The 22,036-nt window shown below is 45.5% G+C and overlaps 1 protein-coding gene across 1 annotated transcript; it reads right to left on the bottom strand.

The window, feature by feature from the left end:
- Window positions 1-16,402: 16,402 nt before the first annotated feature.
- On the bottom strand, window positions 16,403-19,820 carry Usp51 (ubiquitin specific peptidase 51). The gene is made up of 2 exons (XM_041646141.1): window positions 19,770-19,820; window positions 16,403-19,040 (listed from the first exon to the last, which is right to left on the bottom strand). The coding sequence occupies exon 2, from the start codon at window positions 19,022-19,024 to the stop codon at window positions 16,925-16,927; it is 2,100 nt and encodes a 699-aa protein (XP_041502075.1). The 5' UTR covers window positions 19,025-19,040; window positions 19,770-19,820; the 3' UTR covers window positions 16,403-16,924.
- Window positions 19,821-22,036: the final 2,216 nt, after the last annotated feature.

Genomic DNA, 22,036 nt, shown 5'->3' on the forward strand with positions numbered 1-22,036 from the left:
AGAAATTCACGACCATGGTAGAAATGTTTATGAGCTCCAAAAAAAATGGAGTTTGGAAAGACGTCCCTATTCCCACAAGCATGTGTTGTCTAGGCTGACATTTGAGCTAAGAGTTTCAAGACATAGACAGGAAGGTGATGACGATGCTAATTTAAAAAGCGGCCACACAAACACAGGCACTCTCCTTCCCTATGAGGTCACGACCATTTAAAGCCTCTACACATTTTCTGTAGTTGGGTGGGAGCCCTTCCTTAGTGTCAGCCCATGCTATTAGCATTGTTGACCTCCCTGATGGAGATTCCTCCACTTGTGTCTGGGACAGTCCCAAAGACTGACACAGACCCCTAAGTGTGTTATGTCTGTGCTAACTATCCAACAAATCATCTGAGAGATACATGAGAGAGCCTGGCTCAGTCTCTAATGGAGACAAAGAGGCTCACCGTGTTAGCTCTTCCTCAGGAGGATCAACCCCAGAGGCTGCCTCCCTCAACCCCCGCGCCTATCCCAAAGGACATGGTGTGTAAGGTAGCATTCCTCAGAGTGTTTGAATGGGAACCTCTGAATAAACTCTGTCAAAGCCATAATGTCCCCTATGAGGAAGGGTGTGCCCACAGTTTCCTCATTATACATTGTCTGTCACAATTTCATAAGAGCCACAGTTGTTACTTGAAGTATCACAGCCACCTTAGCATGACTTCAGAAAATGTCCATGTGAACGATTAGGGAGAAGCAATATGCAAGAGCCTCTATCATCAGAGAGGGGCGCTATGTGGCTCAACACTTTGCCATTTCAATTTCAGGAGTTGAGATGGATACACATGGGGGTTATCTCCCCCACTCACACCACAACTCTCTCTCTCTGTCCCTGTCTCTCTCTCTCTCTCTCTCTCTCTCTCTCTCTCTCTCTCTCTCTCTCTCTCTCTCTCTCTCAGACACACACACACACACTCACACACACACACAAACACACACACACAAACACACACAGTCATCAAGCAAATGCTCCCCATACACGCATAAAGTGACACACACAGTGTCCCACAGGTAAAGCACATGCTTCTTTTCTCATATGGACCCTATGAATAGGCTGCTGAAAATAGCTGAGGTGGATGGACGGCAGATATCAGAGCTGACCCAGCTGTCCTCACCTGAGGCTGTTCCAGCACTGATTTCGCCACCTGAGCTTGGGAAATTATGGATTCCCTTCTCAGACTCTGCAGGTGAAAAAGAACTATGTGCCTCTGGGGACGGTTCTGGGAGGGCAGAGATAAGCCAAATGATAATCAGAAGATTCTCTGGCCCTCAGCAGAGACAGGCTCATCTGCACAGAGGTCACGCCTGGAGCCTACCTGAGCATTGCCAGCTGCTGACTACTGTCTCTGGCCCACAGAAAGGGACTCATTCCATCCTCCTTTACCCATCATGAGGCTAAGATATGAGCAAGCTGGCACACAGTCCAGCCTGGCAGGGCACCCCTTTCCTCCAAACTCTTTCCTTTTTTTGCTCTGTGACAACACCTGCTTCCTCACAGGCATTCCCCCACATTTGGGCTGCAGCCCATCTGTCTGTTATCCATTACCAACCTCTGGCCTCTCACTGTGGGCCCTGAGGCACTGAGTAAGCCAGGGAGCCAGCTGCTTGTGGAGGAACTGCTTTGCTTTTGCACTGGACATGGCTGCCCTTGGCTTCCTGCCCTGCACCCTGTCTCCCTGCTCACATTTGACTATATGCTCTCTCTAACTTGGCTTTCCTCTGTCTCTCGATCCCACAAGAGATCTTCTCCACAGGTCTATGGCTGGCTAGTGCTCTCAGGCATGCTGGGCCCCGAAGTGAGAGAAGCAAGCTGACTTCCACATAAAACTCATACCCTAAATTGTCGTCCATGACAACCGTGGACATATAAACTGCTCCCTAAAAACACACATGTTCCCATAGCGACAGAGAGCCACTTCCCACAATTGAGGGTACTGGAAAGTACAGAATCATCAGAACGTATTTCCTTATGTGTGTCTGTGTGTGTCCCGACGTGGTGGTGGTTGTGAATCTCATGTGCTGGGTCACATACATTCAGGGATGCTGAGCACATTGGCCATCAAATTATGAGTTGCCATATATACGCACCGTAGAAACATACCACATGCTCTAGGTGCCCGCAAACAAATCTAAAATTCACAGGTGCCTTTGAGACGCAGATTGCGAGCATACACATTCAGTCTCTGTTACACAGGGACAGGAAGGACCACAGAGCCATGCAGGGCCCTCCAAGGGACTTGAAGGATTTATTGCACCTCCAGCTACTACCCTCCTCACAAGTATCTGAGGAAATCACACTGCAGTATTTGTCAATAACACACACAGAGAGACACCACAACGCACACGCACATGAAATCACACAGACAGCTGAAAAGAAGTTTGTTGAGAGTAACAAATGATTGCATTTGGAAGAAGAGAGAGAGCAAAAATGGGAATCTAAGCCTGGGCTGTTTCCTTTTGCTTCGGCCTGGAACACACAGTGGAGAGGCACAAGGGCTCACAGGTGTGACCTGGCCCCTCCAGGACACTGACTGTCACTCTGCTGATGTCGTGTTTCCATATCCGTGTCTGTATTCTTCCTGCTCCTGCTCTCTCTTTTGCTTATCTCTCCTGCCTCCCACTCCTTGTCTCCCTTCTGCTCTCTTTTTCTTTCCTCTCACCTCTGCCTACCCCTCTCTGAGTGGCAGGGAATGTGAGCGGAACGATAGTGGTGCTCTTCCTCAGGAGCAGATACTCTGAGATGGTAGCACATATAACTGGCTTGGAACACCAGGACACCAAAGACCCCACTTCCTAGTGCCCAAACTATACAGCTCCAGGGGTCAGAGGCATGGCCAGGGTCTCACTTCCTTGCATGACCAGTTTGAGACTGGCCTGCATAATGAAAGTATGTTGGAAAACAAGCTTCAGGATTCCAGCACAGAACGAGGCAGAGGATTATGCAGTCAGTCTCAAGGAGTATGCTGTACGTGCTATGGTAAGGAAGAGGAGAGCAATAGGCAAGGTAGGAGTCATTGATCTAGGTAGAGAGGAAGTGGACAGGACACTGTGCACCCCATCCATTCTTGCCCACTAGAGAGAGAGTTCCGCGCGTACTGTGGGCATACAGTGTGTGAGCTCTGCGGCACAGGGCACTTGTGCACTGGGAGAGTGAGCACTTTTCACACGGTGTGGTCCTCAGGAAGAGGTTGGCTGGTCAAGGGCAGGTGGTTACTCAGGCACACACATGCCCCAGAAAACAGTAGCAGCCCACTCTCCTGACACCTGGATATCTAACTTGATGGATTTGATTCACACCCACTACTCTCAACCTCTCTTCCTGATCTGGTTCACTGCTGATGGCCCCATCACCAATTAAGAACCACAAGGACCATCCTGGGGAAACCTACACTGAGGGGATCTGGCTCATGGACTCCACTGTGAAAGGGAGGACACCGAGGGTGTGATGGTGTATCACGTGGTTGGGAAACAGCCAGACTGGGAAGTCTTTCTACAGCCTACATGATAGTGTGCAGGAGAAGCTCAGAGTGTCTCGAACACTTCTTCACGTAGGCCTCCGTGAGATTCCATTACCTTCAAGATGAATCAATGCTAATGCCTGCTACACAGAACTGTTAGCAATTTTCTTAAACAACAAATTGAAATGGACCAACGTGTTAAGGAAGTAGGCTCTGTCATAACAAGCATTAGGGAAGTCATTGCATTTCAAGGATTGTCCTTTCTCCTGAGCTCCCAGGCAATGAAGACAGGACATAGTCCTGCTTTTGCTCCCACTGTGTACATCGTATTCCTTGGTTGTCTTCTTGCCTCTGTAGGTAAGCATATTAATTACTCAAAGAAGCTCAAAGCACAGAGACAAATCACGGTCTTGCATTTTGGATCATTTGAAATTTAAGGAAGAGCAGAGCCTATCCAGCTCAATTCTGAGAAGACAGTCAATCATCTGGGAGAGGGGTTCCTGTACATGCCTTCAGGAGCTCTTGTGTCCTGAGAGGCAGTTTACATCCCAAGTAATAAAAGTGACTTGCTTGACCACCTTGTAACAAGCATAATGGAGACAATGGGCACGCAGATAGTATCTTTGTATGAATTCTTCTTTACATACATACAATAAAGCTTTATTTATGCTTCAATAACTCGCTTAGTCTAAAAACTGAGAGGAATTTGAGCTGACAAAACAATTTAACTTTTGTGAGCATCTTCTAATATGTCCATTTCCCATCATGCATTAGAACAGAAACATATAAGCACCAGGAGACTACACATATGCCCATACACATGTATAAATATAGCTTTTAAACAAAAGCACAGACCTAAGGTACATAACAGAAGAATGGCCAACTGTATTTCTTGTATAAATGTGGTATCTACATCATCCAGCTTTTTCTTATGAAAATTGTCCAACCCTGGCAGCCATATCTGTGGAGATCTCATCATCACTCCTCCCTTTGTGACATCACAAGGCAGAGGCGGAGCATTCTTGAGGCCCAGTGGGCATTGGTATCCCACCTACTTGTCAAGGTCTCCTGCTCCACCCCAGTGAATATGTGATCTTCAGAGGCTGGGACAAGATTCTGGGATCCGTGGAATATCAAGTGAGTTTTAAGCTGTCTTTTAGTCTCTAGAACTGAGTTTAAAGTCCTTGCCCATCCCTTCATCCCCACACGCCATTCAAAATATTTACTCTCAGGTCTGTTAGTCTAGGAACTGAGAAGAATTTGAGCCGACGAAACAATTTAACTTTTCTTAGCATTTTCTAATATGCCGATTTCCTGTCATGCGTTAGAACAGAAACATATAAACACAAGGAGACTACACACATGCCCACACTCACGTATAAAGATAGATTTTAAACGAAAGCACAGATGAATTAACTCTAGTTTTGATGGTTACCCCACTCTCTAAGACAGACTGTTTCACAGCAACACTGGGTATTGCCATTGATCTTGGTTGCCCCCCTTAACTAGATGGTTAAGCTCCTGTTCCTGAATACACCACACATTTGGTTCGCAGGATACAGAGCAATCAATCTTGAATTGGAAAGGATTCTCTCCCTGCTGGGTAGCTCACACAGAAGCAGGAGGCGCTGTGCAGGTTGCTTGGGAGGCTGCAGTGGGAGTAAGAAGGCATCAGCAGTCTGCCCCAGCACTGCAGCCTGCCTCCAACTAGGTGACCTGCCAGGCCGAGGTTCCGACTGGTGCAACAGTGCTTACATCCTTTATGGGAGGAACTGACTGCACTCTTGACTGGGTTCTAGGCCTGCTCCACAGGAGGAAATCAGGCCTGGGACTGGGTGGAAACTAGGTCAAGAACTGTAGGCCAGGAGAGTTTAGGCCTTACGGGAGAACCTATTTATGTTTTCAAACCACGGCCTTATAGCCCTGTCCACTATGAATACACACGCATGCATCCCCAGGTTTGTGCTGCCCTCCACACTGTTGCAATGGTACTGCTTGATGTGTGGGCTCATCACTCTTCAAAGTGTTGACAATAAGAGACTGTGGGTGCTCAGTCACACCCAGAGGGGACCCCTACAGAAACCGTGCACTCCACACCACATGACTAAGCCCCAAGGCTCAGGGCACATCCTAGAGGAGGGCCCACAAAGCAGATTGAGCCCAAGCATAGGCAGGAGGGCTTTGAAGGGTTGTCCCCTGGATAGAACTTGGCCTTTGTCCACCTACATGGAACCAGCACAAGATCAACCAGTTAAGAATTCCAGCATGGAGGGGAGGGGCTCCATCCCTAGGCCAGCAGCTATTGGCAGTTGATTGCTGCTGGGGGAAGGGAGAGTTGGTTTTCTTTGGAATGTGGCCTTTGGAAGCTGTCAGTGACCCAGTGGATGACCCCAAGCCTCTGAGCATATGGCCAGCACGAACTGCACTCAATGGAAAAATAAATGAACGAATGATTAAATAAGCAAATGAGCATTAAGTCAATCAAGCGCTCATGAAACTGAGGTGGAGATGGGATGGCGTGGGTTTCCTTGCAGCCAAAGTTGCTCCTGGCTCATAAGCACTGTCACAGGGTAAGGCGCTCTGGGTTCTCAAATGATCAACCTGTGGAGGTCAGCATTTAATTGAACTCTCAAATACTAGAGTGTTATGGACACTACAACTCCAACAGTAGTTGGTACACAGAAATGAATTGAAGCCCACTGCTCACTCTTTTATTTGCAAGTGCACAAATATGAAGACACATGTTCATTCTCTATCCTGACTCTTGCTTTCAAGTTTACATTCCAGTGGGAATGAGGGGGGATCAGATACATGGGTAAACAGCCATCAGGCCCTTCCACTTTGACCCCTAAATTTGAAGTAACTGTATGAATTCTACAGTCTCTTTACATGGTTTTTTCTCTCTGTAGACATGATATCAGGAGCCCAGAGGAAGGTAGTGACATTCAGTAGGGGATTTCAGAGGCCCTTCCAGGCTGCGTGCTAGCTTTCAGGTATTGAGAATGTGTCTGTGTACCTTGGCTATTGCTTCTTCATTTGACTTTTCCTTTTCTGAAAATGTGGCTGGCTACCGCAGGGGAGGTCAGCATTAACTCGAGGCGGTCACCAGTGTGAGTGCCCAGGCTGAAATTTACTGTAACAACTGGCTCTAAGCTATTGCATCAGACGTTGTCTGTGGGATGAATAGTACTCAACCTTCAAACTTAGTGTTTCAATCTGCAAACCTACGTAGGTATCATTAGTAAAGATAAGGCCATCCAGCATTAGTGCATGCCCCAAAGTGCACGTGACTGGCTTCTTAATTGACAGCATGGAGGGCACACAATGACAGAGAAACCAAAGCAGGGAAGTGCACTGTGAAACACACACCGATCTCAGGGAGAAGCACCTTCCAGTTCCTGAGCACTAAGGATGACTGCTAAAACACAGGGTCTGTCTCTCTAGGGATGTTGGAGGAATCACAGTCCTGCCAACACTTTTCTAGTAAACACCCACTCCTACTACAGTGACAGAACACGGATCCAGTGTTTTCTTCCACTAACTCCACTTGCGAGCCATCCTTAGAACACTAGGGAGAAATGGACACAGCAGCACAGTGGATTTGGAAGCATGTCTATAGCTGAGGCAAAAGTACTTATTAGATTGTCTAGTGTATACCCATCACACTGTCTTCATATATAATCGCCATCATGATGCACACACACACACACACACACACACACACACACACACGTTCCTGTGTTCTTTGAAAGGATGTTATATCAAATAACAATGTTAGACTTTCTATGATTGCTGTCCCATTACCTTATGGCTTTATGCTGACCTCTCTGAATGTCTGTCCATCCTATTTGTAGACTGAGCTGGCCAAACTCTCTTCCAATTGATCGAAGTGACTAACCTGTGCTCATTAAAACTCTCAGATAACCCATGAACCCTGTCATGAGAAAACCGTCAAAACTTGGAGAATGCTTCTTTAGTGGTTGTTGTGGCTTTTGTTGTTTGGAGGGGGCGATGGGAGGAGAGTGTTCAAGAAGCCCAAACTGGCCTTGAAGTTACTATGCAGCCAAAATCCTGATCTTCCTGCCTTAGCTTCCCTGGAGCTGGGATTATAGGCGTTTGCCACCACCCCGTGTTTACAACATGCAAGGCAAGGTCTCTAGCAAGGGGGCTACATCCTGAGCTCCTCTCTGAGGAGCTAATCTCTTCTAACAGAGGACATGGGTCTTGAATGGGGTTTGGAGGTGCAGGTATGAGTTCATGTGGCATCTCTACATCTAAACTGCAGTATATTATCATCATGGCATTAACTCACAGGGCTCAATCTTGGGGGTTACAGCCCCACTCCTGCCAACCTTCCCCCACTTTCACTTACAACATTTTCATGAAGGCAGAGTGTGGTGACCTAACCAAATCTCTCTGTGTGCCCCTCTCTTTGTTCTGCATCCTGCCTCCACTTCTCCCAACTGGTCAAGGTCTCCTGTGACTCCCCAAGAACCTCAGACCTGTAGAGCACTGGGTCAATAATGAGTAGATTTGTGGACTTTTCCAGTGAGATTCAAGCTGCCTTTTTCGTCCCAATAATGGAGTTCAAAGTCCTCACCCAGGGATCCAGCATAGGACAAACTAGGCCCTCTGAAGTTGTGTGACAGTTGTGTGCCTGGGGCAGACTGTGGGGTCACTGCCAGTGGAACTAGGATTTATTCCTAGTGTTTGAGTTGGCTTTTTTGAGCCCATTGTCTTTGGAAGGATACCTTGCTTAGTCTAGATATATTGGGGGAGGGGCTTGCTCTTGCTTCAAAGCTTTGTGCTAGACTTTGTTGTCTCCCCATGTGAAGCCTTACCCTCTCTAGGTGGATGGGGGGAGGGCAATGGGAAGAAAGCAGAGGGAGCAGGACAAGGGGGAAGGACTGGGAGCGGGGATTGATATGTAAAATGAGAAAAGATAGGTTTTTTTTATTAAATAAATAATTTTTAAAAATTCCTTGCCCATCCCCTCATCCCCACACCCCACTCAAAATATTTACTCTGAATTCAGGGACAAGCAAAGTTCCCCAGTGATCCTGCTGAGATTTATCACAGTCCTGATACTCTGAAGGTTCAGAAGGAAGTAATCAACTCTGAGTCCTTAGAGCTGATTGTGCTTTCCAGAGAAATGTAAAGCATTCACTGGGGAAGGCAGAACCATACCACATGGCAGTAGAAGGCACGCGGGCCCTACTAAGCCCCTTTGTTTCTATTTGCTCACCTACTGAAAACAGGCTGGCTAAGGCAGCACAGTAAAGACACACTTTAGAGTAGACAGGAGAAGAAGTGGGCTTCCAGAAGCGTCCAGGGTCAACCAAGGGCTCAAGAGACACGGTGTCCTTAACTCCTCTCATCCCCCACGTGTCCATCTAGACCAAGATTCTATGCGATTTCCTTCAGCCCACACAACAGCTCATCTCTCTCCCAACAAAGGAACGCATGTGGTGTGGCTCTCACAGACAGAGCAAGCACGGGAATAGGCACGGACCTCCACATCCCCTGAAAACCTTCCCTGGGACAACCGGGGGCTAGACAGAGGACTGGACTGGGTGCTGTTGGGTCACTCCTGCTTATCGTCTTGACTATACTATGGTTCAGAGCGTATGTTTAAAATGTCCTTATCTGTTTATTCCCAGAGGAAAGGACTTGATGTGTGTACTTGGCTCCTCAGCAGGGCCCAGGAGGCGAGGATGATGATGAAGGAAAGATGAAACAGGATTTGAAAAAAGTTAATGATTGTTGAAGCTGATGACTCTTGAGCTTAATGGGTACATGGAGTGCACTGATTACATTGTAGCACACTTTCTGCTTTCATGTGCTTCAAAGTTTCCATAATAAAGTTTCAAAAAAAATTAAAAACAGTCAAATGCTTGGACTAGTGAGGAGCAAGGTGGGGACTCATGTTTAAAAATATCCTGAGGACAGGTCTCTAGGCTTTCTTCCAAGCACAGATGCTAGCAGATAAAGGAAGCCACCCTCAGCAACTCAGAAGCCACCAAGAGGGAAGGAAAGAATGTCTCCCTAATCTTTAATTGAGAGCTTTTTATTTTAATCGTGCCACTGTTTGCAATTGCCTTTGAAGAACAAACAAATTATATATAGCATAATATACATCTCAGGGTAAGGTGATTGGCTGTGCTGTACTTTAACACACACATACACATTCACACAGACACAAAAACATAAAGTCACACACACACTGCAGAGTTTGGGATAGGTCCCAAAGGCAGCCTCCTTTTCAGATGAAGACATTTTATATTTTTTATTATTCCACAAATATGATCACCTTGAATTTCAATTGTTGACCATCATCAAGTTTTACCTGTTTGAGCCATAGACATAACAGAATGTGACTGTCGCTTTACACATTGTGCAGCTTTTGTACGGGACATTCACATCACTTGAATACAGAGAGCAATTCTTTTTAGTAAGTGAGCTTCCTGTGTCTCTTTGGGATCCCTTTCCATTCTACTGAGCCATGGCTGTGTTTGTTTTTTGTTGTTGTTTTGTTAACTCTGGATTTGAAACTGACTTGGAATTTAGTTCCCTCTTGGACCCATCTAGGATCTACCCCTCAGGCCTTAGGTGACTCCCACATCAATGAGGAGGGATGAAGGGTCCACACAGGGACACGGCCGGTGGTCCATCCCTCCCAACCTAGCAAGCAGCAGACTTTCAGCAGAAAGCCCTTGCTGTGAGTCGTTTCTGGGGATGTTTGGTTGGCATAGACACGTCATCTTGGAAAGAGGTTGTATAAATATTTCCCCAGCAGCCCTGGTTGCAGGATGGAAGGTGGTTCGATATGCTGTCCTCCCTGTCTTCTGAGAGAGCCCCCCTCTCCTGACTTCTGTGTTCCGAGAAGGCTGACTGGAGAGTAAATCATTGTATCTAGGGAGAAGGAGGGGGGATCTCAGAGGGAAGCCAGAATCTTGGAAAAGCCTGAGCTGTAGTATGAGTCCCCAAAGGTGTGGATTCCAGTTGATAATGCTGTCCCCACAGTCCTAGTCAGGACAGGCAGAGGCTGCAATCTCCCCTTTGGGATACTGGCTGAAGGGTGTTGAGATAAGTGCAGAACAGGCCCAGGCTGGGAGACTGAACTGGGTTAGGTTTCAACAGGGAAGGTATTTCTCAGATAAAATTGTTAGATAAATACTTAGCTCTGACCCGGATTCATTTCACCTGCATGCAGCCATTCATGTGCAGGTTGCTTGGTGAAATCAGTGCAACCAGAGATCTCCAGAATTCCTAAACCACCCAAACCCCCAGACCTGTTTGTGTAATTTTGTAAAAGTTGTCCAATGTGCCTGCCTATGGTTTTCATATATGGATCCATAAAATGACATTTGTCTTCTGGTGATATATTGTGGGCCAAATCCAGGATTAATTTTCTTTCAAACAGTTGCTTGCCAACATTTTTAAAACAATGTAGCAATCACACCTTCTACATACTGAGTCATAGATTACAACTGGTCCTTCTCCACTTATTACCTAACATTCATCTTTAGGTTATTTTACTGTGGGTTTCTTGAGGCCCTCTCAAGTCCCATGACCAATTTGCTGTGTGGATAGGGATTTTGTTTTGTATTTCCAGTCCCCGGCATAGTAATGTGCATTTTTTCTATGTGGTGGATAAATGACTCTGGGGGCCTAGTGTCTTAGTTGGGGTTTCTATTGCTGTGATAAAATACCATACTAAAAACAACCAAGGGAGGAAGGTTTTGTGTCTGCTTACAGCTCAAGGGTCACTCTCTCTCCCTGAGTGAATTCAGGTCAGGAACTCAAAGGCATAACCCAGAAAGAGGCGCTGAAGCAGATGCCATAGATAAATGCTGTTTTTTAGCCTCTTGTACCCCTTGGCTTGCTCAGTTTGCTTTCTCTTATACCCAGGACCATCTGCCCAGGAATGGCTCTGTCCACAGTGAGCTGGATTCTCCTAGATGAATTATTCGTCACGAAAACGCTCCTACTGACTTCCTATTTTTTCAGCTGGGGTTTTCTCTTCCAAGATAACTCTAAGTTATGGCAAATTAACAAACACCTAGCATTCCTATTGTTCTGACTGTACTCATAAACCCTGTTGTGTCTTTTTGAGTTTGCATGAAAGATTAAAGCAGTGGCCGGATAAAGCGCTCTCTCTCTCTCTCTCTCTCTCTCTCTCTCTCTCTCTCTATATATATATATATATATATATATATATATATATATATATACACATATACTGGTTTTCTCCATAACTTGAATTCAAATGTCAGTACCTACACCAGGCAGCTCGCCACCAGTTGTAATTTCACCTCCAGAGGATCTGACATTTCTGTTCTCTGCAGCACCTGTACTCCAATGTGTACACACACACACACACACACACACACACACACACACACACACACCCATCCACACACACTCTTAAAATAACAAAAATAAATTTCTTTTCAGAGGAATGTTAGTCCCTGAAGGATGAGGACCCAAGCTACAGGCTGTACAACTGGCCAATGACTGAATCATAATTTCCTTTTATATTTGCTAACTCAGAAATGAAAGATGCTTTTATTAGCAGTGGCTAAGGAAATAAATATTCTTACATCGAACAGAAAAAAAGCACATTTTCCTTCAGAATTTATTCTAGAATTTGAATTACTCTTTCTGCAGCAGCTCCTGTGTAACTGGGATTTAGAGGTCTCTTGTGACCACTTTCCTCCTCTGTGAGTGGCTCTATGTGAACTTCCCTGAGCTGCCAAAGGCTGCTCCGAGTAAGACATGAGAAGGAAGTACTGGGGTCCAGTCTCAGGCAGGATCCATGGAGGCTATCTAGACCGAACTATTGTGCATGGGTTCTGTGGATGAAGAATCTGTTTCCCCTCTCTGGTGCAATGTCTCTGGGCTCTACTGCCAGGTAAACATAAGAATCACCAATGGCTGAGTGACTCACACTAGTATATATGGGGAGTAACTGGGTAATTTTTTATTTACTTATTTATTTATTTATTTATTATGTATACAATATTCTGTCTGTGTGTATGTCAACTGGGTAATTTTTAATTGAGGTGACACCACTGGGACTTCCATGACCATGGGAATGTCCTTATATTCTTCAATTTTTTCTGCTAATAAAGAAAAACCCAATGCAGGGAGTAGTTTCTTTTTTAAAAAAAATATTTATTTATTATGTATACAATATTCTGTCTGTGTGTATTTCTGCAGGCCAGAAGAGGGCACCAGACCTCATTACAGATCTTTGTGAGGCACCACGTGGTTGCCGGGAATTGAACTTAGGACATTTGGAATAGCAAGCAATGCTTTTAACCTCTGAGCCATCTCTCCAGCCCCAGGGAGTAGTTTCAATGGCAACAGGAGGAACTGCCTCCTGGCCACCAGTGATCTACACAAAACCTTTTGCCACCTACCCATACACTTAACCATCAATTGCAGGGCAGTTTTCTTTCTTTTTTCTTCTCTCCTTTCCCTTTTCCCTGTGCCTCTGCCCCTTTCTCTGCCCTCTCCAGAATCCTCCAGGGCACCCAGCAGAGTGGCTCCACTCCTTTCTCTACTTATCTTTCTGCAGCTTTGGATGTGTGCTCTTCTGCTTCCTGATGCGTAAGTTCCCAATCTAAGGACTAAATCCCTCAAATGTTCAAAGGTCCAAGTCCCAAGTCCCAAAGCATGGGGCTTCTGTCCTGTCAGTCATTCTTTAAAAAAACAAAATCTAAATTGTAGGGAAGACTAGGGCAGTGCTCTCAACCTTCCTAATGCTGCGACTCTTTAACACAGTTTCTCATGTGGTGACCCCCAGCCACTAATTTATTTTTGCTGCTAGTACTTCAAAACTGAAGTTTTGCTACTGTTGTGAATCGTAATGTAAAGATCTGATATGCAGACTATCTGATATGGGACTGCTGTGAAAGGGTTGTTCAACCTCCAGAGAGGTCGCAACCCACAGACTGAGAGCTGCTGTTCTAGGTGAAAACAAACTAATATAACAAAGTGGCAACCATTCAAGAGAACACGGAATGGCTTGGTGCTCCTTCCCAATGCATCTGGAACTAGAGCTTTGTCTGTGTTCACAGAATTTAAAGATGCTCATTTGAAACCAGCAAGCCTTCCACCTCTGTTGTTGGCTGTGGCAGTTAGAACCATGACCTTTCTCGACACTTTATACCAACAGTACATAGCTTGAGGCCTGCTACTGTCTGGATCTCAAAAAATTCATACATTGAAAATTAATCATCAATTCAACAGTATTAAGGAAAAGGGTCCTTTGGAGAATAAGTCAAAATGTTCAGCTATCCCCTGTGAATTAGTGCTCTTACAAAAAGCCTGGCTGGGGCTCTGCTCGGTCCTCATTGGCTTTCCTGCCCTGTCCACCAATTGAGAACAGCACGTTCTTGTCTTTGGAAAAAGTTACCAAGATGCCATCACGATAAAAAGCAGAGCCCTCACCCAGACACCAACCCTAATGACACCTTGTTCTTGGATTTTTTCAACTTCTAGAACCGTGAGAGCAAAGTTCTGGTTTTTAAAATTGCTCAGGCTTAGGTATCTTATTACAACAGAACAAGCAGCCTAAGACACAGGCCAAAGTATCTGCAAGCTGGAAACGTCATTAGGATTCTTGCTAGTTGCCACATTACCTTAAGATAGTAACTGCTAACAGGTTGCTGTGGTTTGGAGGTTAACCGTCCCCCTTTCCCCCCGCCAAGTACAAGCATGTTAAAGTCATTGGCCACTAGTCTGTAGTTGCTGGGAAGTTGTGAAACCTTTAGGAGGTGAGGTGTAGGACATTATACCACTGGGGCATATCCTTAAAGGAGATATTGGGCTCCCGACGCCTGCTGCTTTTCACTTTGCTTCCCAACTACTAGGAACCAAACAGCTTTGCTCCTGTGTGAAGGGTCTGGGAAGACTGCAAGCTAACAAGGCCTATGTGGAGTGATGGGTGGGCTATGCACAGGGAGAGACAGGGCAAAGCGATTCATCCCCTCCTCTAGACCACAAAGAATAGTGGAAGAAACAAAGTACTAACTGGACAAACTACAGCCACCAGACCTCACTTTTCTGCTACCCAGTTACGACACAGAGGGTGATATACAAAACTGCAGGGGAGTGGTGAGGCACACTGCCTCATTGGGGACTTAAGTATAGCATAATTACACACACCCTGGGAACCTGAGGGAAACTGCGATGGGGCCGTTGTCATATACATACCAGAGAGCTCAGCTTCTCCTGCAGCTGCTGGTCCCCACTGTCCATCCAGTCTTCCACGGCTGTGTGCTTTCCCCTCTATTATTCCTGGCTTTCCTTCCACACTTCTGACTAGTCCCCTAGTGGGTATAACCTAGTTAAGCTACTTCCCAAAACTTAGGAGCATTTCATATACTGTCTCTGGGGGGAAGCTAGAACCTTCATCATATTGTATTTACAGCACTGGGCTCTTAGTGAGAGGTCGGTGAATGAGTCAACACATGAAAACACATCCATAACAGGGGGAACAGAGAAAATAATGAAACTCACTTTTGCATTCAACAAGTATTTATTAACACAAAAGCGAATAAGGCTTGTCCCTCTGCTCGCAGGACCTGGTGCAGAGAGGCAGACAATCACAAGGCTACAGTAGAATCACAGTTGAAGTACTATTCATCGAGGTGTAGACAAAGTAGTTTGGAGGCACAATAGGAGAGACGGGGGCGATTATCTAATCTATGCCTGCATAGGGGATCCAGGGAAGGCTCCAGAGAAGTCATCTGTGAGTTGGTCTCGAAGGAATGACGTCCCCAGGTGTATAAGAAAGGATCCTTGCAGGCTGGGATTATATCGATCTAGGTGAGGCTAGGCAAGTGAGGGACTCAGGAAATCAGGAATGGGGATGGGGTGGGTGTGACGAGGAAGGAGTTAGCAGGGCTGCTCAAACACAAAGCCACAGTTCTGCTGTAGAAATTAAGGATCGTGTTTCCCCATGAGGCAAAAGACTGGAAGCAGAGAGGGTAGGTGTTTCTCAGACACGGGTCTCTGCCACTTTCTCAGTCAGAGCATGGGGCTGAAACATCAAAAGCCAGAACTTCACAGTTATGATCTAATTTCTCTAAGCCAGAAAATTACTAAAAGCTTCCTTTCAGAAGCTAAGGATATATATGAATAATTACTTCTAAATGGGAAAAATCTTGATGTCATCACTTTTTCCAATATAGTTAATTCTGCATTCACAAAAAACTAAAAAAATACATATGTTCACAAACCATTTTTGTCTTATCATTACTCTCTTTCATTTATATATTTTATATCCATCTATATTTCAATATTCTCAAGTACAAAATAAAAATTTCAACTTTCAAGTAATTCTTATTTACATGTCTTTCAGTTGTCAATTTGTTTGCGAATATTCTTTTTAAACTTAAAATTTGTTTCTATAATTAAATCTCTGTAGTTGAATTTATATAAGGTTCTCTTTTAATATTTGAAATGTTTAGTTTTTGAAATCTTTAAAACCAAATTTCTGTTTCCCTGAATTGTTCTAAACTTTCTTCTTTTAAATCACTTTATCTGTTTTGAACTTGAAATTTCATTTCATTCTATATTTTGACATTTTGAAACTATTATAGGCATGCTTCTGTAAATTTTCGTTGTCCAATGCATATATTTTATGCTTTACATTTTTAGAATCTATGCATTTTTCACTTTAAACATTGAGTTTTTAAAAAGTTTTTTTACTATTTTTAAATTATAGTGTTTCAATAACTACCTTATAAATTTTCATATTTCATCTTAAATTGTAAGAATTTCTAAATACTCTATTTTCACATACTAACAATTTGGAATCATTTTAAATTAAAAACATTTAAAAATATTTCTTCTAAAATACTTAACTTATATTTTGACATTTAAAATGTTCTCTTAAAACTCTCAAAAGTGTTTTTAACGTTTCTCTTTTAAAGCTTTAAAGTTTTTCTTTAAAATATTTGGTTTTTCAGACTATTTGTGCATTCATAACTAGAACTACAATCAATTAAAAACCCCTTTTCTAAAAGACACCCCCACACTTAACACATTATCTTTGAAGAAACAAGAAGCACATAAAAATTTCAGATTATCTGCACCTCCCTCCACCTCGAGACTTCATTTAATCTGCTTTGTGACCCCTTTCAACCTTTCCTCCCCTCCTCCCAGTTCTTAAGGCGAAATGGTCACTGCTCAACGGTTTCTTTCCATAGACCTATGGAACAGGGTAAAATAGTTCCTTTACGCCAAAGTGTTACTTGTCATATAGGTGTTATGGTCACTGTCTACTCCAGGTAGATTTGTGTGTTTCTTTTAGAGGTGCTTGCTGTTGTGAAAGCATTCCAATTGTCCATTCCAGGTAGGCTTGTCTATCGCTGCAGGATTCTTGCTCTTAGTTTTTCTGAAAAGCATTCTGGATGAGATCATTCTTTCTCTATATCCTGCCTCTGATAGAACAGTAAATACCCTTCACTATAGAGTAACTCTTCCATTGTGGCCTTGGTGACAACGGCATCATTACAGCTAAACCACTCGTCTTTCTGCTGACGTATGAAGCTGGTATAATGGCCACTTTCCAGAGTTCCATGGTGGTTAATCACTGCAAACAAAGAATACTTATTCTCACTGGGCACAGACTCTGCTAATGGCTGGCCTTTCATTATGCTTTCTTTAGTAGAAGCCAGAAAGGGTGTCATGTCCAGCTCCAAAGGAAATGAGATAAAAGTATTAATCTTGCGTCTCTGTTTGCCTAAATGTTCAAATCGTTTCAGATGAAAACAGGCCACGATCGGTAATTTCTTCATTGTAAGCTGTTTGGTAGATTCCTGGTAGCTTTGGCAGTGACTACATTTGATTTTGGCACTGCTTCCCAGGTCCTCTTGCCTTGTAAACCACTGTAGGCAATCTGTAAGAGAGGGAACTCCTGGTTTGGGGCCATTCCTACTCGCTGTGCTACTAGCCCTCTCTGAGGTATAAGAGCCAGGCAAATCCAAACTGATGTCCCAACATGGGTCGATAGTTGTAGAGACACCATGACAAACTTGACATGTTAAATCTGACTGCAAGCCACCTGTAAAGATTTGATCTATGATGCAATTACAGCAGTTGGCGTTACCTTCCTGCTCGACGCTATCATCTTTGCTGTGTCTATGCAGCACGTCTAACATTGCAATAAGAAACTCATGGGCATCCTGCTGTCTGTACCCAGCTAGATGTTCAGCGTGAATCCAGATCAGGTGCAGCAGTTTATACGGAATATGAGGACTCTGGCTCCCCGAGTACATCGCTTGAAAAAGCGAGCACATTTCACACACCAAGCATAAGCTGGGGCTTGTCATTGTACACTTGTGCTTGTCAGAAAGGAAGAAATCTTTCAGTAGTGGAGTATGGGTAAGCGCCTGGACAATACAATTCATAAAGCAAGTGTTCCCAAGATTAATTAACCCTCTGAGGCCTACGGAATAATATTCTGTCTTTTTCCTCCTCTTTTTCTTGGGTTTTACCACTGTGGTCTCCTGATCTTTCGACTCACAGGGTGATTGATTTTCTTCAGCCTCCGAGGTCACACTCTGTTGAGAGGAAACATCTACCGCGGTGGAAGTTAGCAGTCCCAGAATTTTCTCCTTTGTTTCTTTGGCAATCTGCTCTATGTCACTGTCATATACATAATCCTTACACATAAAGCAATATATAACGCCATGATAGAGGTCGACTGCTAAATTGTGTTGCTTTGTCTCTGCGTGGATATGGATATGCTTCTCAGTAAAGCATCCAAAATACACACAGGAGAGACAGGAGTGAAGTCTGTTCTTATGAGTATTACACACACGACATATGCAGGACTTTGCCTTACGTTTTCTAGTCTCCGGTGTCCCGCTCCAAATGAAACGCTGATAGATCATTCGCAGGTTCTTCCGCCAGTTTTTAGCTACTTTTAAGCTTTCTATATGTGGGCAGCCTGTGGGACCCTTATCAGACCCCACCTCCAGCAACCTGTTCTCTGAGCCCTCTGGATCCCCAGAACAGCCTTGGCCATTAGAGCAGGTTTTGCGTGTTTGGGGTCTAGGTCTGGGCCTGGACGTACGCCTGGATTTGCGCCAGGCCACCGGCCGCGACGGGGGCGGGGGTGGAGGTGGCGGCGCTGGCGGGGGAGGCGGAGGTTTGGCGGGAGGCGGGGGTGGGGCCTTGAGCCCACGCCCTCCCCGGGAGCGGGACCTGGGCTGGGACCGAGGGCGGGGCTTGCGGCGCGGGCAAACCGAGCTGGAGTGACAAGCAGCCTGGCTGCTGGAAGGGAGCACCTTCTCCTCGCTGCCACTGCCCCTCCTTGTTAAGTTCTCCGACAAGGGCTTGGGCTCCGGCCACGGCTCCGGCTGCATCTCCTGGGCTCCCTGTGTACCCCGCATCGTCTGCTCCATTCTCGCTGCTTTCTCTGCCTCCTGCTCCAAACAGGCTCCTCGACCTGCTCCCGAACTCCAACTGGCGACGGAGCGGGAGGACCGGGACGCCTCTCGAACGTGGGCCATCGGCTCAATCCCAAGCCTGGGAAGAAACGCGTCTGGAAATGAGCTCTGATTGTGGGTGGAGGGAGACAGGAACTCGTGTGGACGGCCAGCCAGGCGTCATGGCTGCGGCGCCTTTAGCCTCAGCCCCTCCCCCTGCCGCGAGCCCCGCGGGCGGCCGCGGCTCCGCCCCTGCACCCGGACTCCCGTGGCGTGCTGAGCCCGCGGCTACCTGCTCCAAAGGCCGCCAGAACTGCGGGTACCGGGGAGGGGGAAGGGGGACTGGCCTGAGCTTTAGGGTGGAAAGGATGGCAACTCTTTATAAAAGGCATAACCCTCTGTCTTTTTCGGCGCTCTGTGCAGCCTCGCTTTGGTGCACCTTTCCCTATGTTCTTTCCTTGCATCTTTAAAACCCTTGAGTCAACAATATATGTTAAATATGGCTGAAAGGAGGTTATCTTTTGAAAAACTGACTCAGTAGAAGAAAGTGTCCCCTGGCTCCTTTCTTACCTATGCTTCAGCCTCTACTCCTAAGCGCACTTGCTGTATGCCACACTCTAGCGCCCTCTCTTGCTCTTTCGTTCCTGTGCCCTCACACCCCATTTCTTGCTCCTGTCCTCTCATTTCCTAGGGTTTCCCCTAGAATTCAGACTCCCTTCACGCATGACCACCCCCATCCACAGTGCGCGACCCCCAAAATGCCTGCTCCCTCCCCCAACCTCAGTAGCTTCCCCAGCCCGCCGATTTGTAAAAAGGTTTGGGTTGTTACCTGGGGCCCCAAGGCGCTTGATGTAGAAAGTCAGCTGCTGCTGCTGCTGTCCAGGCGCTTCTCTGCCAGTCTTCTGTCTGACCTCTCCTCAGGGCTGGTCACAAGGGGGCCGCCCCCTGGCCCCTCCCATCTCCACGTAAGGGCCCCCAGCCCCGGATTCAGGCCTCCAGCAGTGATGAATGGCACCGCTGTCCCCCTAGGCAGAAAAACCCCTTCCTGAAAGGGATTCTACCAGAGGTAACAACAGCCGCAGATTTTAGAGAAAGATCTTGGACCTGGCTATGGCAATCTCTACAGGAAAAAAAAAAAAGAAAAAAAAAAAAGAAAAAAACTAAAACAACAACAATAAAAAACTAACCAAGGTGGGGTTAAGGATTTACCAAGATGGCAAATTCTACAGTATTCCTTCCGGAATCTTTAAGATTCAGATCTCAAGAGTAAAGTGGAGAGGTTATTATTCCTGAGAGTGGAGGAGAGGAAAAAAAATAAGCACATGATTCAGGCTGAAATAGACCTCAGCCCAGCAACTTGCTGCTTCTACAGGGAAAAATCATAAACACTTTGAGCCTCAGTTCATTGGTCAAAGACAGAATGATCCTAACGTGTTTTCACAGAGTGGCAGCGTAGCCGTTCTTCCTGTCATCCTTACCATTTGCAATCCTAGTATTCGGTGTTCAGGTTAAACCAGTAGATACACAGTGCCTGGCGTCAGCACACTTGAAAACACTGCAGCGGGTGAATGTGTAAAGAACCCCCTGAACAGGGTGCTCTGCCTGGTTAGATCCAGACAGCTTTCCCGCAGAGCTGATCCCAGAAATATTTTATCTATCTGCCTTCATTGTATTTCCACATACAGTGGTGCAACAAGTATCTTAGATGTATGCTGATAAAGGAAGCACTGGAATCAAGAAAATGTCTGTCTAGCTATTTGCTACATTGTTTCAGAATCTGTAAAATACCTTCCCTGTTGAAACCTAACCCAGTTCAGTCTCCCAGCCTGGGCCTGTTCTGCACTTATCTCAACACCCTTCAGCCAGTATCCCAAAGGGGAGATTGCAGCCTCTGCCTGTCCTGACTAGGACTGTGGGGACAGCATTATCAACTGGAATCCACACCTTTGGGGACTCATACTACAGCTCAGGCTTTTCCAAGATTCTGGCTTCCCTCTGAGATCCCCCCTCCTTCTCCCTAGATACAATGATTTACTCTCCAGTCAGCCTTCTCGGAACACAGAAGTCAGGAGAGGGGGGCTCTCTCAGAAGACAGGGAGGACAGCATATCGAACCACCTTCCATCCTGCAACCAGGGCTGCTGGGGAAATATTTATACAACCTCTTTCCAAGATGACGTGTCTATGCCAACCAAACATCCCCAGAAACGACTCACAGCAAGGGCTTTCTGCTGAAAGTCTGCTGCTTGCTAGGTTGGGAGGGATGGACCACCGGCCGTGTCCCTGTGTGGACCCTTCATCCCTCCTCATTGATGTGGGAGTCACCTAAGGCCTGAGGGGTAGATCCTAGATGGGTCCAAGAGGGAACTAAATTCCAAGTCAGTTTCAAATCCAGAGTTAACAAAACAACAACAAAAAACAAACACAGCCATGGCTCAGTAGAATGGAAAGGGATCCCAAAGAGACACAGGAAGCTCACTTACTAAAAAGAATTGCTCTCTGTATTCAAGTGATGTGAATGTCCCGTACAAAAGCTGCACAATGTGTAAAGCGACAGTCACATTCTGTTATGTCTATGGCTCAAACAGGTAAAACTTGATGATGGTCAACAATTGAAATTCAAGGTGATCATATTTGTGGAATAATAAAAAATATAAAATGTCTTCATCTGAAAAGGAGGCTGCCTTTGGGACCTATCCCAAACTCTGCAGTGTGTGTGTGACTTTATGTTTTTGTGTCTGTGTGAATGTGTATGTGTGTGTTAAAGTACAGCACAGCCAATCACCTTACCCTGAGATGTATATTATGCTATATATAATTTGTTTGTTCTTCAAAGGCAATTGCAAACAGTGGCGCGATTAAAATAAAAAGCTCTCAATTAAAGATTAGGGAGACATTCTTTCCTTCCCTCTTGGTGGCTTCTGAGTTGCTGAGGGTGGCTTCCTTTATCTGCTAGCATCTGTGCTTGGAAGAAAGCCTAGAGACCTGTCCTCAGGATATTTTTAAACATGAGTCCCCACCTTGCTCCTCACTAGTCCAAGCATTTGACTGTTTTTAATTTTTTTTGAAACTTTATTATGGAAACTTTGAAGCACAT

Source organism: Microtus oregoni, unplaced genomic scaffold, assembly GCF_018167655.1.
Source record: "Microtus oregoni isolate MIOR12 unplaced genomic scaffold, Mior012 000121F_000, whole genome shotgun sequence".
Classification (NCBI taxonomy): Eukaryota; Metazoa; Chordata; class Mammalia; order Rodentia; family Cricetidae; genus Microtus; species Microtus oregoni.